Genomic DNA, 18,480 nt, shown 5'->3' on the forward strand with positions numbered 1-18,480 from the left:
GGACTTCACACCACAAATGTCGCCAAATTCACATCGCGCGGCAGATAAGTCAAGAGTACAAAATCCGAATGCGACTTGGACTTTATATTCTGATTCAGACAAAATCCGTCACACCCCACAGCAGAGGTCAAGAGAATAGTGGAGAGGAGCAATTCTTACTCTAAATTTATTGTGATTATTAAATATTAAAAAAGGGATGAAGCATGAAGCATGAAGCATGGATGCATGAAGGTTTCAAGCTAGAAATAGATACTTTAGGCCAAGGTTTCCTTGTATCTTTCAGTGATATAAGTTTCCTTAATATAAAATGATAAAAATTCTTCAATATTTAAGCTTCCAAACTTGCTGTTTTTAAAATCTTGACCTCTTGTGTGGTTCGCCTACGTGGTGCATACTCATTATTATGTCTGGCATCAGACCCCGTCCCGCCTTCTGGGGGTGGGCTTCTCTCTAGATTGGAACGATGATTTATTTTGGCAGCGACAACAGCAGACGGAGACTACAAAATACAGACGGATTCAGAGACGGAAAGACGGAGACGTAGCCAGAGATTTGGACGGAGACGTAGCCGGAGACGAAGACGTAGCCCGGGGGAGCAACGACAGGCATTATCGACGGCGACAGAGACGCGTTCCGCATTCAAATCGAATGATTCCGGGGACCGGCCCACATTGTCTGGCGATCGGCAGTCTATAGCTTTGGCCATATAGCTCTGGTATATATACATATGTATATTCTTTTGCAGAGGAAACCACCCCAAAAGAGGCATCAGAGGGGGCAGCCAGCCGACCATCATGGACCCGACCCCATCGACATAACAATAAATCAATGCTTAGCCCAAGAAATTAGTACTTTCGGTTGATAGATACGACTGGCTATATATTTCCCACAAATATATTCCATAATGGGATAAGATATACAGATATTCCATATTCCCCATATGTATATATTTCAAGTGGGATACAATTTGGCTTAAAAATGGGCCTAAAGCTTGGGTTTATCTATTTTTAACAAACACTTGCTTTCTATTGTTTTTCGGGGCGCTCAAGATATCCTTTGAGTTTGTAAAGCCTTTAAAAATTACTTCTAAATGTTCTTTCTTTTATAAATAAATAAATGAAGTTATTATTATATGATTAGTGTACCATCAATGTATCAAATTCAGTGCTAATTTGTTAGCTTTTAAAGGATTAAAGTCCCTAATGATTTCTGTAACACTTCTGTCTTTTAATGTTTGTTTTATTTCTTTAATAAATCATTAAAGAATTAAGCAAAACCCGCAGTGCTTCATTTTTTAAACGATATACTTCCAAGGACTTCATAATTGCAATTTCACCTCGCAAAAGTATAGAATATAAACACTTATTGAATCAATCATCATTATTATGGTTGACCCGCATAAATTGCCTTACCAATTGAGATTTCTGATTGATCTGCTTCGGGGTTAGTCCAATTTGTATCTAACATAATTACGTCCGATTCTGATTCATATTTATATATATATATATTCCAATTGCTACTGATTCGTCGTGACAGCTGTCGGGGGCAGCCAAAGAGCTCGTCAAATCTTTCCCTTCCCCTGGACCAGCATGAAGATATCAGCTTTCCCAACAACCCCTTTTTCTTTTCCTTTTTCGTTCCACTCGAGATGCATTAGTGGAGGGAATTTTCTTGTAGAATTTTCACATTTCCCCCTCGCTTGGACTCACCTGCAAATGTGATGGCTAAATGCAGGGCATTCCGTGGCAGGGTAATGGTGGCGTAGGTGGTGCCCCGTTCCGGAGCCAGTCCAGAGTCCTCCGATTGCGCCGGACTCATGGCGCGATCAACTGCAAAATTGAGAGAGGAAAAGAAAGATTTGTTAGAAAATAAGCTAAACATTATCAACTCCAGATTACATTTTCCCATTTTCCTCAATCTTCTTGATCTTTATTTTTTGCTGTGTGTAAAGATACCACATCAAAGGTGCCAGAGAGGAACTCCTACTCCTCCTCCACTGACCAAGTATTTCTGCACTTCTTGTAATTTTGTAATTTTCTCAGCCACGTTAAGGAAGGTGGAAAATGTGGGGGGAAAACTCAAACATCAAAGGAAGACACTACCATGCCATAGTGACCATATGCACTGGCGTATCCAATTCAATTCGGAGAATCCCCCAAAATACAAATCGCGACCTTCGGCGTCGCCAAAAAAGCTTCAATTAAAATTCCACAAGCGAATGAATCTCACTCGGGGAATTATAAAACCACAAAAACAGACAGTTCAGTTTTTATTTATATATATATTTTATATATATATTTACATATATATACATGAACTCAATTAATCTTGTACGATGCCACCGAACACAACAACATGTGGCATGAAAAAAAACAAATAGAACCACAAACAAGACACGAGATACACCGCAGTAGAAGTGGCAGATCTCACTGGAGAAGATTTGTTTTGAGGGGAGGAAAATTGGGAAATTAAATTGAAATTGAAAATGAAATCAAAATCGGCCTATAACTTGATAAAAGACAGCACTGAATGCTTATGTGAAAAGGGCCAATTTGGCAATATTGAATCGCATAACTTTATCAACTTAAGCTGCTATTCGGGCCACTTGAAAACAAATATGAAACTATGGAGTTATTTGTCTATATATTTTTACTAGTCGGAGTATGGCAAATCGATGGACTATATATACATACATATATATAGCTTACATAGGAACAGTCGGTCGATTTATAGAACTATGATCAGTAATCAACTATAACCAGTAATTAACAATGACCAGTAAATAACTATGACTAGTAAGTAACTCAGAACAGTAAGTATCTATGACCAGTAAGTAAGCATTACCAGTAAGTATCTATGACCGGTAATTAACTATTATAAGAAAGTATCTATGACCATTAAGTATGTATGATCAGTAACTAACTTTGAACACTAATAAACAATGACTTGCAACTTTTGTAACACTACACATATCTGAGACTTGGCCGGCAGCAGTCACTTCGTTCCGGGGATGTTAGAACTAGTTGGGAATCATAAACACAGATGTGCGAGATTTGTTTTGGAACAAATTGTAGAACAAGCTATTTGAATGAAACTATATAGTTATTCTTCTGTATAATTTTACTGGTATATAAGTCGGAGCATGGCGAATCGGTGGACTATATATATACATATATATAGCTTACATAGGAACAGTCGGACGATTAATAGAACTATGATCAGTAATCAACTATAACCAGTAATTAACTATGAGTAGTAAGTAACTCTGAACAGTAAGTATCTATGACCAGTAAGTAAGTATGATCAGTAAGTATCTATGACCGGTAATTACCTATCATAAGAAATTATCTATGACCATTAAGTATGTATGATCAGGCACTATTTTTGAACACTAATAAACAATGACTTGCAACTTTTGTAACACAACACATATCTGAGACTTGGCCGGCAGAAGTCACTTCGTTCCGGGGATGTTAGAACCAGTTGGGAATCATAAACACAGATGTGCGAGATTTGTTTTGGAACAAATTGAAGAGCAAGCTATTTGAATGAAACTATAGAGTTATTCTTCTGTATAATTTTACTGGTATATAAGTCGGAGCATGACGAATCGGTGGACTATATATACATATATATAGCTGACATAGGAACAATCGGAAAATTTTTATATTATAACTTTCCCAGTTTTCAACAGATTTTCATCAAATTTCATATAAAGACAGTATATATTAATCAAAAATTTTCTGTAAAATTTCAGAAAATCGGACTACTATATCACATAGCTGCCATACAAACGATCGTTAAAAATAGAGGAAAATGCAAAACGGTAAATGTAAAACTGTAAATAAGAATATAGGTAAATGAAATAAAAGCAGGCATTACTTCATTGTTTTTTTAAACATAAATATATATAATTTAATTGTAGTAATTCTTATTGATCGAATTTCGATGTGCAAAACTATACAAACGATACGGAGTGCCAACGTTAGCTTCCTTTCTTGTTTTTTGTTGAAACAATCAAATTAATTCGATAGACAAAAATTACTAAACGGTAGGGAGTAATAGTAGAAAATAGAAAAAACTAATGCTGGCTGAATTATTTGCCAAAACAATAGTAAAAAAAATAAAAACAAAAGACTGGTGACAAAACAACGATTATTCACTGTATTTGCTTACAATGTTGAGGTGGCTACAACCAACCCCAACCCCCCAATTATCCCCCCCACTTCCTCCTCTGCCATCTTCATTCACTTTTTGTGTACTGTGTGTGTGTGTGTGTGTGTGGTGTGTGGCAATACTTTTTGTTCTTATTTCGTGTTTTGTTTTGGGGACCATGCGGCGTATACGCGATCTGCTACAATTACGCCGTGAGTGCGTAACGAGTGAATTTCCTTCGGAAAAATAAAAGAAACATATAGAGAAAAATACAACAAATACAAAAAATAGTACAACACACATACACACACTTGAGGAGGCAACAACACACGTGGCAGGCAGCAGCGGCGTTTGACGCAAGCGGACGCGACTTTTATTTTCGAACGCTTCAATGGCGCATAAAGTTTTTCTTAATGCGCCCGCCCGACTATGAAAAGCAGCAACAATAATTAGGCAAAAGCCAAAAGCCCCCAAGGAAAATGGAAAAACTAACCAGAGGCCAGGGGCAGGGGCAGGGCGGGTGGAGATGCTAAAAAAACGTAGCGTTTCGCTTCATTTGTCCAACAAAACACACGCACACAATGGCATAAATAAATTTGTATAAAATCGTATACAAATATATATAACAAAATATATATGGATATATGTGTGCATATATGAGAGAGCTCATTCGCTATAATTTATTTTCATTTAATTTGTTTTCTTCGGTTTCGGCTTCTTCTGCTTTTCCTACGAAAGGTGTGCCAATTTGGCTCAGTTGTTGCACCTTTGGCTACACTGCGGAAAAGTGTCAAGTTCTTTTACTCGAAAACTATTTACTCAAATCTAAAGTTCAGCTAATATAATATACTACATTTTTGAAAAAATAAATAAGCTAAGAAAGCTTGAACTTGTATTATAAAATCATATTATTAGGCTCATGTAAACTTATTCTTTAATTTCAGAAAATGTCAAAGTTTATCAAGTTTTAAGTTGTAATTAAGTTACACATTTAATTCTATAGCTTTTAATATTTTGAATATCATATTAAAATTTAAAAAAGTTAACTGCGGGCTAGGAATAAATTAAGCTAAGAAACACATAAAACGAAAAGGGAATCAACTCTTAGCTAAGCCTCTAAATCTTGATAAATCTTTCGACAATTTATATTCTTTATGATTTTATGCTTCATTAAATTTATTAATAAAAAACATCCTTAAAAATTTATATTTCAAATAATAAAAATAAACATTGCAAATGATAAACTAATGATGAAGCATCATTCAGTGAGACATTTTCATACATTTTTAGTAGTAGTTTTTCTTGCCTGTTTTTGTTTTTAATTTTGTTTAAATTGTACCTTTCCCCTCCTGTCCACAAACCTCTATTTTTCTCTCTCTTTCATCGTCTCCACTTTGATTCGCATTCGCTTTGAAGTGTTCACATTTCCCTATTTTTCCTATTTTTTGGATGCGCTTTTCATTTGCTATTTTTATATACGCGCTTTTCATTTTCGGTTTGATTTCCACCGGCGAAAGGCAAAGGCGCTATTAGTTTTTCCGCTCGCTTGTTTTTTATATTTTTTTGCTGCTGCTAGTTTTGAGTTTTCTTTTCTTTTATTTTTGACATAATTCATTGGAGCAGTTGGGGCCGGCGAACGGAAATTATATGTACACGCGGTTTCATAAATAAATGTAATCAGAATTAAGCGAAAAGCGAGGAAAAACAAGGCGAGCACGAGCACGAGATGCTATGCCCTGGAAGTGCTCGACATCTTTGAGATATTTCCCATTGGAAAAGTCGGGAAAAAACTGCAGGGAAATGTGAGGAAAAGCGGAAAGGGCCGGAATATAAAGAGCTGAGGAGGTGATGGTGGTGGGAAAACAAGTCGAAATGAGCCAAGCGCTAAATGAAATCGAAAAGAGCCCATAAAATAGCCAACTAATGTGATGGAGTGCGTATGGATTTATGAAATACTATATATACGGACAAACATATGGGCTATATCTTCCTATTCCCAAAAAATATATTTATATATTGTATGTGTGTATGTTCCAACTTGATTCCGGAACTGATTTACGCATTCCTCTAACTCAAACTCGATTTTGAATGTTAACAAGTGGTTAAGAAAGATGCTCTTCATATTATTATAATATTTTACTTAATCTGTATATAGTATATAGGAAACTAAAGACCCAAGCTCATCCTCCACAAAACCCCATCATCTCATGCAAATTCCATAAACAAAACGTTAAAATCACCCCAAAAAACTATCAGCAAACAAAAGATCTATCCCTGATAATTGAATTCTCTATAACGATCACTAAATTTGAATGTTTCCCGGAAAACTTCAACTATATCTCGCCCACAGCGGAGACACTACCAACTCTAGACACCAAATTAACATATTAAAGATGTCATCTAATGCCATCGTTTTGGCAATTCCCGGCTAATTCGCAGTGCCATTTGCAGTTCCGTTCTGGAGAAGATGAAATGGATTTCTGTGCGGGATCCGGGATCCGGGATCTCCTCCACACATTACTGGTGGGGCAGTTAAAGCTATTTTTGCAAACGGTTTCGCCTATTCGGTTTTATGGCCACCACTTGCGGAAAGTGTGTATGAATGTGTGTGTGTGTGTGAAAAAGCGGGGAAAATTTATCGGCGACAGTTGGCAATTCCTTTTCTAGCGGAAATCGCGCTCATCCGAAAAGATGAGCACAGACCAGACTCCATTTATAGTAGCAAATGGTATATAGTACTTCCTAAAGTCATCCTGGCAAATTGGACAGATCTAAGAGTAAAATAGACACTTGGAGGCCACCCCAGGCGATGATCTCCAGATCCCCGACAGAGATCCGGATTTAGGAGACGGGGAACACAAATTTGCACTGCAAGATTGACAGACACAAAGACAGCTTCTTCTTTTTCATTTTCATTTTCATTTTGCTATTCATTTTTCCCCACACATTGCTGGGGGTCGTCAACGTCAATTTTCCCCAGCTTTGTTGATCTTTTCTTCCCAGCTTTATTGGTCGGTTGTTTTCTAGGGAATCAACGATGATGTTGTCTCTTCTGGAATGGTTCATTTGCCGCCTTGAATTCCTCGGCGATTTGCCACATTAACATGCTAAATAGACATTCAAGTTTCAAGGGAAATCTACCCAAGACGATCAAGTGGCATATTCAATCTCCATCTTCTCAAAGAATTTGCAATCGTTAGATCAAATCTTTCTTTAGGAATTCAAATATATTAAATATCTTCTGACTTAGAAGAGTCTTTCTTCTTCCATTCTTTCCTTAAATTCATTATTTTTCATCTCTTTTTTTTCTATATAATTATTTATCCCCCGATCGAAGCTCCATTTGATTGAGTTGTTCTTGTATTTATTTCATTGACAGGTGCTGGAAGATCCATTTGATGTGAATGTGGGCCAATCAGTCAACTAATTGACTGATTGACTGATTGTACAGGGGATATTGATAGATTAACAGGCAACTTGAGGCTTTGTTATTGTTTGCCTTTAGCGCCGCAATTTTCTATTCTCAAAGTTTATTTTTCAAGTCATTGGTAGGGAATTGCCACAAAGTGTTATGGTTGCAACATGACAGGGACAGGGGCCTACAATGGGTTAAGAGGAGGGAAGCAAAAAACTGCGTAGTTGCTGTCCCGGTGGCATTTTAGGTCGAGTGAGTACCCATGTATCCATTAACCCACAAAACTCTGACTTTTTTCCCTTCACTGTCATAAAATATGTTACATTATCGCAAAGATACTTAAAACAAGGCGTTGTTGTACATATATTATATATGCGTTAAAATATTACGCTTCTTTTAGGATTTCAGTTAATATTAATAATATAAGCAGCTACAAATGGACTTCCAAATTGGTATTGACCCTTGCAAGGGTCTTTTAATGTTATTCCGAAGCTTGTAAGAATGTGAAGGAGACATTTCCGACCCTATAAATCATATATATTCTTGATCAGCATCAATTGGCGAATCGATCCAGATATGTTTTTAAGAAAAAAAAATTTCATAAATTTTTTCAAAATTTTATAAGGGATTACATCGTTAAATTTAAAAAAAAAATTGACCTAAATTTGAATTTTTTTACATTTTAAATTGAGTATGCAGATTTATTAATCTTAGAAAAACTAGCATAGGACAACTTTCCGAATTAAAATTAATGCGTTTTTGGATCAGTTATGAGATTTTTAAATTTGATTTTGTTGAAAAAATTCTCATATAAAAATTACTATATATTGATTTAAAGAATGCAAATATTTTAAGCTATGATCAAAATTTATTATCAATTTCCGATTTGATCCTATTATTCAACGGCAATCTAAAAGTGTTTATTAACTTGTCTTTTCAACTTTAGTTGTTTGTCTATTAATGATTATTATTTATTGTTATAACAAATTGTATTTCCTAGTTCACTAATCAGAGACTAAGAGTTTTAGGCTGAAGGACGGAACAGGACATAGACCTCGGTTCAGTCTATTAATTTTCCTTAATTTAAGACTTACATATTCTTCGAGTGCCTTGGTGACTTATTCATTAATGGACACGCAACTCTCTGGGCGTGAAAATACGAGTATGTCAACAATTTCTCGTTGGAATCTATTTAGCACAAGGCTCTCTCAGTCAGTCCAGCCCCCTTTGTCTTCCTGTTGGGTTTCTCTTTATTTTATTTTTTGTCAAGAAGACAAGAAAAACCAATTATTGCAAATGAACTCGAGTGTGGTTCCGCAAAGAATGTCAACATCTGATAAAGCCGCAACAAATGCGAAAAGGCGAGGACTGTTCTTGCAACGCAAGGGGCAGAGGCCCGGCCCTGTTGCCACCAAAGTGCAACAGCCACAACGAACTCAACTTAAATGAACCGAACTCACCGCAGGAAAAATAAAGAGGCGACCCTTGCACGCAAATAAAAAAAAATAAATAACAATAAATAACAAAAAATTAAAGGGGGAAAACCCGGGAGTCACAAGGGGGAAACTTCATTGAGATCCTCGAGTATTTAGCAAAATGTTGACATTCATTTGATGAGTGCGAAAAATAAACGAAACAAAATAACCCAAGCAAATCAGACAGCCAGGGATGCAGAGAAGTCGATTATCTATAAATTATTTTATTTTAAAAGTATATTTTTGATAAAGGTAAAAAATAAGGAAATGTACAACCAATTTTGTAGATCAAATATTGTATACAATTTTTCTGAAAGGTTATTCGGGGTAGTTAATAGTGTGGAGATTTAAGAAAAACACCTAGAGAGCCTCAGTATTTTTAAAAATGTTAGAAAAGTATCTCAAAGTATGGAAACCATTTTCTTGCATAATAAATTGAGTTTGAATTTCAATTAGGGGATTTTATATCTGTAGATTTGATTTCCGTAAAACACACCTATTAAATGGGTTCTAAATAAAATATGATACATGTATAATATATGAAAAGTTGCTGAATATATATTGAAATAACTCCACAACCTCTGCATCATTTCTAACCAGATAAAAGTGAAGTAATACATAGTTATATCACACACATTTTTACTAATATTAAAAGCAGTTTTTTTTCTATATTTCCCTTAAAAATCCTGTTCCATAAACAGGAGCCCTGGAAGGACGATACCCTTCCATTTTATTCCCTTCGGTTATGGCTGCCCGCACATTGCACATCGTAACAAATGTAGCTGCCACTGCTCCTCCTCCTCCGTCTGTCGGTGTCTCTCTGTTTTTTCAATGCAAAAACACCCTTTTGGTGAAAATTGCGAAATTATTTCAATTCTCAAAGAGTGGAGGAGTGAACTGGACTGGACTGGAGTTGAGTTGAGAAGGCGAAGAGCCGCCACTAAGTCGCGTTGCAGTCGAGGAACTTTTGCCTCAAAATTGATTTACGACCATTTTGGTATTTTTTTATGCCTTTTTAAAGGGGCGGAACAGTAAACTGAAGCAGAAATGAGGGAGATGCACCAAGAAAAATATTATATATACTATTAAAAAATGTATATAAAATATACAAATAAAATACTTGCCTAGCTTAGGAGAGATAATTGTCGCAAAACATATGTCTATGCGTTTTATTAACACTTTTCAGTAAGTAACTATGATCAGTAATTAACTCTGAACAGTAAGTATCTATGACCAGTAACTATTTATGATTAATAAGTATCTATGGCCAGTGAGTAAAAATGATCAGTAAGTATCTATGACCAGTAAGTATGGATGATCAGTTACTAACTTTGAACACTAATTAACAATGACTTGCAACTTTTGTAACACAACACATATCTGAGACTTGGCCGGCAGAAGTCACTTCGTTCCGGGGATGTTAGAACTAGTTGGGAATCATAAACACAGATGTGCGAGATTTTTTTTGAAAAAAATTAAAGAGTAAGCTATTTGAAGGAAACTATGGAGTTATTTGTCTATATAATTTTACCAGAATATGAGTAGGGGCATGGCGAATCGGGACTATATATATACATACATATATATAGCTTACATAGGAACAATCGGACGATTTATAGAACTATGATCAGTAATCAACTATAACCACTAATTAACTCTGAACAGTAATTAACTCTGAACAGTAAGTATTTATGACCAGTAAGTAAGTATGACCAGTAAGTATCTATGACCGGTAATTAACTATCATAAGAAAATATCTATGACCAGTAAGTATGGATGATCAGTTACTAACTTTGAACACTAATAAACAATGACTTGCAACTTTTGTAACACAACACATATCTGAGACTTGGCCGGCAGAAGTCACTTCGTTCCGGGGATGTTAGAACTAGTTGGGAATCATAAGCACAGATGTGCGAAATTTGTTTTGGCACAACTTGAAGAGTAAGGTATTTGAATGAAACTATATAATTATTCTTCTGTATAATTTTACTGGTATATAAGTCGGAGAATGGCGAATCGGTGGACTATATATGTATATACATATATATATAGCTCACATAGGAACAATCGAAAATTTTAAAACAAAAGAATTTATAACTTTTCCAGTTTTCAACACATGTTCTTCAAATTCGATATATAGCCATTATATATTAATCTAAAATTTTGTGTAAATTTTATAAAAATCTGACTTCTATATCATATAGCTGCCATACAAACGATCGTTAAAAATAGAGGAAAATGCGAAACGGTGAATGTAAAACTGTAAATATAAAATGTATAGGTGAATGCAGAGTTATATGAATTCTTTATATTTCTCTTTGCAATTGATAATTATTTTTAATATTTTTCCAGTGCATAAAAGAGTCATAACTTCGTACGGAACATTTCATTTGCACATCCAGAAAACATTTGACAATTTTCAGCAGCTCTGCTCGCATGCCATGTGCGATATATGTACTATATACTACCCCGAAGAGGAAGCCAAGGAATATTGGAAAATATCTGGGAAATATTAGGTAAAGGGGCTTCAGATTTATGCCCCAAAATGTTAATTATCCGTAACCGATCCCCGGCCGCAGCAGCAACTCACGCACGCAAACTGATGATAAGGCTGCAGTTCAGATACATTTGTACATACTCATATATATTGGGTATCGGTATCTTTATTGGAATTTCACCGTTTTAATGTTGACAAAACTGAAGGCGTTGCTGCCCCCAGATAACTCTAGGCTCGACTTATGAGCACTTCACACACACACACAGATTGTGAAGAGCTGGAGTTGAGCCATCATTAAATTTGTTTCGGGGAGGTTGCATACAAATTTTACAACTCATCATGCTCGAAATTCAATTAAAGGGTCCCAGAGTGAGAAGATATATACCCAGATACTCGAATACTTTGCTAAGAGTGCTGCTGGAGGCTGTGAAGTGTTCCATAATGAGACTGTGACAGATCACTGGAATCGAATTTCCCGCCACTGAACGGCAGCTTAATTAAATTCCTTATTGAAAATGAAAATGAAAGTGAATTTCCCATGAAGTGCACACACACAGAGAGAGAGAGAGAGAGTGTGAGCATCATTATCATCACTTAAACCTAATTCGATCGTTGGGAAATTTGGTGGATCATTGGATTATGTTATCATTAAGGCAGCAAAAAATAAGAAAGATATAACTCTTTACCAATAAAGAGGTCGGAAAATCCCAATGGAAACATCTTCATAAAACCCAATTTATGAGGGAGACTCTTAAAATTAGTTATGAAACTTGATATATCATTAATTTATGGTATTATTTAGCTGAAAAATAATGCTGTCAACTGAATAAGGGTTGTTTTATTGTTGAAAACGAAAAGATAATCGAATTTACGAAACACAAGTCTTAAGAATATACATATAGATGTATCTTTTAAGGGTTCATTAAAATTTAAATGATATGTCAAAATTTTATATTATTTAATTTAAGGAGTAGTTATTTTTACCATATAAAACTATGAACAATTTCTCATTTTAACCATTGAAATATTTGCATTCACAATAAATACGTGCATGGAATACTGGATCCGGTTAAAATTCTCAACTCTATATATTTCTTATTTTCTTTATGGAAAATGCGAAAAAAAAGAAGTGCTATTCATTCCACAAAAAATAATAATTATGAGGAAAAGTGCAGCGGAAAAGAGCAGGGGTGACAGAGACGAGGACGGAGTTGTCAGACTTTACAAATTAATCCAAAATCCAAAAAGTAAAAAATTCAACGTGTGCCTCTCGCATGTTGTTGTTTTTATTATTTGGTTTTGTTGCTATTTTTATACAGCCTCTGAAATTGTGACATTCTCCCCACTTTGTCCCCTACCAAACCCTCCCTCTCACTCAGTCTTTTCACTGTTGAATAAATATTTCTGGATGCTGTGGAAAATGGAAAATGAGGGAAATAAGGGTGCATGTGGAACGTGGACAAACTCCATTTTCAATTATATTTAAATATATAATTAAATTTAATTTTTATAGCCTTAAAAAAAATATTTAAAACTTAAAAATTTAACTTAGATAGGAACCTTTTTTGGTAGTTTTTTAAATTTAAAAGGTGGTTTAAAAAGTTTATTTATATCACTAGATTTCATATGTAAATAACAAACTCTTTTAAATGTGTGACTTTGCCCATTATGCACATTTTCATTTTGGTTTTTCATATATTTTCCTTTCCTCCACCCCACTCACCCTCCCACCCTCTAATCGACCCTTCTGTCTGTCTCTGTTTATGTTTACTGCTGAGTGACGTCGTTGTGGCAGATTTCGCGGCGGCAATAGGAAAATTAAACAAAAATAAATGGCAGCAAAATGTTTGCAACATGCCGCTGCCACAACAACAGCAATAACAAGCAAATATTGTAGAAGAGTCCCAAGAACAACAACATCAACAACAACCATGGGTGGCACACAAGGAAAAAGTGACCATAAAATTGGTCTGAATTTCTTGTGAAGAACAAACAAAATAATTGTCAAAACTAAGGGAAAGTCCAGGAACTTCAAAAGGAAAAGTCATTAACCACGAAAAAAATATTAAATATATATGTCTAACAAGTTTATATTTATTTTCCAGAAATTCCATTTGAGCCGGAAGAGAAAAATATTTTCCACCAATGTTGCAACTTCCTGTCAAACTTAATAAATATTTAAATATGTATTTCAAAGAGTTTCCCCGAATTATATATAATTTCTTTATATATTTATCATAAAGGACATTATTAACAAAATCGTAATTAGTGAATTGTGAGTATTTTTAATAGGATATGGCTATCTAAATTCATGTATTTTATATTAGTTTAAGTCTAATGTTTATTCCTTATGTCCTCGTACCTTTAAAAAAATTTTAAGAAAGGAATCTTTGTGAAGCCTAAATTTGATTTTGAGTAAGAAATTGAAATATAAAAATCTTCATAACTAATCGAAAAATCCATTAATTTCAAGTCGGAAAGCTGTTCTGTGCTAGTTTTTATAAGGTTAATAAATCTGCATAACCAAAATTAAATTTAATGAAATCAAAATTTTTTATAAATTTTCGAACAATTTAACGAGGGGTTACCCCTTTTAAAATTTTGAAAAAATTAAAAAAATTTGTTTTCTCCCAAAAATAGCTAGATCGATTCGGAGTTCGATGCTGATCAAGAATATATATGATTTATAGGGTCGCAAATGATTCCTTCACCTCGTTGTAAGCTTCTGGCTGAAATCATAATACCCTGCAAGGATATAAAAATGCTCGAATGGGTTGTTTTCTAGCTTTAAGTTTCCTATATTCCAAATGGTATATAGAACTCACAACTGTCATTGTTCCGAGTTCAACGGAAGTGCAGTGAACCCACGTTTGTCATCTATTGTTGGAAATTTATTTGCGTTATCAGTTGGGAGCAGCTGCTGCCACCTTCTGTATCGCCTCCTGTTTCGATTGTTGTTCTATGTGGCCCACTGTGCGGAGTGGAGAGAGCGGGTGGGACGGTGGTGAATAACGGGCGCGAATGTCATTTGCCTGCTGCGTTTTGTTTACATGGTTATTTCCCCGCACCGATCCCTTTCCATTTGTCGCTTCCGTTTGATTTGGCAGCTTTATGATACGTGTATGGGCCCCAAAGGATTTATCACGCCCCAAAAACAAAGGAAGGGTTGCCTGCCGACCCACCTTCTCCACCTCTACGCGTCTCCCTGTTGCACTCGAAAACAAAACACTTTAAATCCAGGGGCGGGTTGGGTAGGAGGATGTTGCAAGGGGGTAACCCTGAGTCATAGGTTTGTATACCTTTGAAGGATATTTTGTAATGCTAGTCAGAAGTTTGCCTGTAAAGTATATGGTACATACTAGATAATCAACACCACCAGGAGAGTCTAAGTAGCCATGTCCGTCTGTCCGTTTCATTGCCTGTCCGTTAGAACTATCTGAATGAACTTTGCAGATAGTCTTCTCTATATTTCAGGTATTAATAAAGGTATATGACTATCATAGAATTTATTGGAAATTAAAGATAGAAACGTATGTCCTTACAACACATTTCTATTTCTAATTCTTCTGTAAACAAAAATACCATTTCGGGTCTATGTACCCCATTAGCCCCCCTTGCAAAGCCACTGTGTTGCAAGCAACACCAAACTGTTGTCGCAGTCACCGTGGACGTCCCACTCGCTCAGTGCTCATTTCGTTTTAATTGCGTCAAATTGTTGAGTTCTTTGCGACGATGCTCTCTTGGATTTGGATCCCCCTGGTTTGCCCCACCTCAGTCCCAATCCCCCTTCCAGTCCCCGCCTCTGTGACTGCCCCTCTTGGCAGTTGCTTTGTTTACACTCGATGGCCGCAATGTGGCGAAAAATAAACACACACAGGCACACACACACGCACACGCGAGGAAAACTCTTACGCACATGGCACGAAAAGGCAAAACAGGGGGAAAGTGAAAAGTGAAAAGTGAAAAGTGAGGGGGCAAAAATCTTCGATTGCCCAAAAACAAATAGGGGGAGAGAGGGAAGTGCAGCTGTGCAGGGACAGCGGAACAGGGGAAGTACCGCGACAATGGCATCTCGGCGATTTCTCGCTTCTTACTTGGAGTCTATTGATATCTTTTGTATCTTAAAAAGAAATACACTGCGGAAAAAATTCTACAAAGTAACAATCATACTTTATATCAATAACTAATTTATTTAAATTAATATTTATATTTATATCTACATATTATATTATTTAAATTGTTATTTATTAAAAAAGAGCGGAAGAAGGAACCAAAAATCACTGCAAATGAATATATTCCAGATATTTATGTAATATATTTAAATACTAAATCTTTAAGTGTAGGCAATGAAAAATTCATAGAATTTGTACCCCTTTTTTAGCCATAAGACGCGTCTTACAGTCTACATTGAGTTAAACCCCTTTCTCCGATTTGTTTCAAACTCCTACCCCATATCGTAATACCCGAGCCCCAACTCACACATCACTCAATTCCTTGGAGTGCCAAGGGAAGGAGATGGAAGGGAATTATGAAAATCCCTGGATGAGCGAACCTACTCGTGACTTTTATTGTTCCTGCATGCTGCATATACATATATCTGTACATTCCCCCAGGGGGATGTGGGGAAGTTGGGGAAAAATGCTCTGTCTCTGGGGAGCGAAATAAACCCATCAACAACAATGAAGTGTCGCCAGAGCAATAAAGGAATTGCAGCTTCATATATGCAGTAGCCGAAGTCTACACTAAGAGGAAATCAGGAGGTGGACCATAATGTATAACATTCAAGATATCTGTAAACTTTAACATTTAACGTTATAATTTTTGAGAAAATCTAGAACTTATAGACAAACTTTTGATTGCTGAAAATATATAAAGATCCCATTTTTATTCGAAATCTAAACAATAATAATAACATTCTTCCCGCAAAAAGGGGAAAAAAATATTTGTAGTTAATTTTTTAGCACCGTTCATAAACTTGCTGAAAAGAAGCGAGACACGCCCTCCCAACTCCCATCTTTCCATAACAAATGGTTAAATCAGAATTGCTTTCAAATCAGTTGTAAATTCCAAACACTTCAATTTACTGACCATAAAAAAATGAAAAACAAGACTCAAACAAATTCATTTTGGGCTGAAAAGTGCACAACAAAGGCAATACACAAATAGATAGTACCCATGCCCCGCCCCCAGCGACCCATATTTTCCATTTCCATTTGGTGTTTCAGTGGGCTCTCAAACATTTGTTCGATGTTCAATCAATCATGCTCCCAATGCAACTCGTAAAAAAAGTGTATGCAACCCAAGGAATCCATAAAAATCTAAAAAAGAACTAAAAGCAGAGACACACAACATACAGATAGACGGGATGAATGGTGTTTTAGGAACATACATATATTGAACGAATTATCCACTTTGCATTCCCTGTATATCTGCGACATATCATTATGATCATCAAAATTCCATAAATTTAATCGTCCCATAAGTTTGCCACATTTTCCATGTCACAGAGACGTGATCTTTTCTAGATTTTCCATACTTTTCAAGTCGAACTAGAAAATTTCATTTTGATCTTAATTGCATTTTTGAATTGGATCAAATATATATATATATCATATATATGCCTTGTAAGTTGTGTAGGTTAATGGCAATCTGTTAAATCGGAAACAGGGCTAAGATACATAGAAGGTATAAACAGATATAGCCAAGGAGTTAGATATAATTCATGAAGCAGAATAATTGCTATTTTGAAAGATCGTAGTTTTTGGCTTATACGAAATTCTAAAGAGTATAATAATTTCGAAACAGTTTAACCTATTCTTGGTAGTAAATTGCTATAAATTCTCCAAATATATATACATATATAATTATAGTTCCTGATACTATCCACTGATTCTCATATAAAATATATCAAATATAGATCACATTCCCATTGCCTGTCATCGCTCACAATGGTATCTCTGTTGATCCATTACATTTTCCCTACCCTCTCCCATTTCGAGTTGTTTTCAACTCTTTTTTTACGATTTCGTATGTTTTGTCGTTGATTTTATGGGCATTTAATGTGCGTTCAGAGAAGGGGAATCCCGAAATGAGGGTTTCCTTTCACTCTCGACAGTTTTTTCGGGGGGGAAATTGTCATCTGTGTTGGGTCTCTGATTTGGATTTAGAGTTGGAACCGGGCGTTGACATTGAACACCTTTCGCTGTTCTCAGGCTTTGTTTGCATTACAAAGAGTAGAGTCAAATCAATCGCCCAAGTTGCTGTTGTTGACGCTGTCATTTCTGTGTAAACAAGTGACATCTGGTCATCCATCCATCTCCCCTCGACGAGGGAGATAGCAGCACCCACTCCCCTTTTTTTATCGTATGAGTGCACGCCTCTGTTTGCCTTTGGGATATGCAATGCCAACAATTGCAGATGCATCTATAGCCATACAGCGGTGATGCGAGCAATAGGAAAAGATATCAGATGCTTGTAATTGTGCTCAATTTGTTACTAAGGTTACCAGAATTCAGACAACTTTACATTTTCTGTGAAAAGATACTAATATCTTGACTGCAGCTGTGCTGAGGCATCAATGGGCGATTGTTTGGTGGCACCACTCACCAGCAGCAGCAACAGCAGCAGCATTCTGGCCAGGCACTTGGCCTTATCTAGCAGATACAATCTACGGCATTCCGCGCAAGAAAATTAAGCAACAAAATAGGCGGGAGGCGGCAGTGGCAATGGCAACAACAATGCGCCGCATCAGAAATATTTAATTAAATGCTTAATTACGCCTGCCATGCCATAAATTCATCAAATGCAATTTAAGACCGCGCACACGAACAGATGCAGATACTTTTGTATCTTCACCGATGTTGTTGCTCCTCCATTCACTAAAAAAGTTCAAGTTGCAATTGGGAGTTGGACCATCATTTACCCCGCACTTTCCT

At 36.0% G+C, this 18,480-nt stretch overlaps 1 protein-coding gene across 4 annotated transcripts in view; it reads right to left on the reverse strand.

Moving 5' to 3' along the window:
* Grip (Glutamate receptor interacting protein) overlaps positions 1-18,480 on the reverse strand; it is a 28,212-nt gene that overhangs the window by 5,839 nt on the left and 3,893 nt on the right. For all 4 annotated transcript variants that reach the window (XM_020949396.2, XM_020949395.2, XM_020949392.2 and 1 more), the window contains one exon: positions 1,710-1,829. In XM_020949396.2, coding sequence (XP_020805055.2) covers positions 1,710-1,818 — 109 coding nt within the window. In that variant the 5' untranslated portion in view covers positions 1,819-1,829. The remainder of the gene's footprint in view (positions 1-1,709; positions 1,830-18,480) is intronic.

The sequence above is a fragment of the Drosophila serrata genome, unplaced genomic scaffold (genome assembly GCF_035046125.1).
Source record: "Drosophila serrata isolate PLE 108 unplaced genomic scaffold, ASM3504612v1 contig_276, whole genome shotgun sequence".
Classification (NCBI taxonomy): domain Eukaryota; kingdom Metazoa; phylum Arthropoda; class Insecta; order Diptera; family Drosophilidae; genus Drosophila; species Drosophila serrata.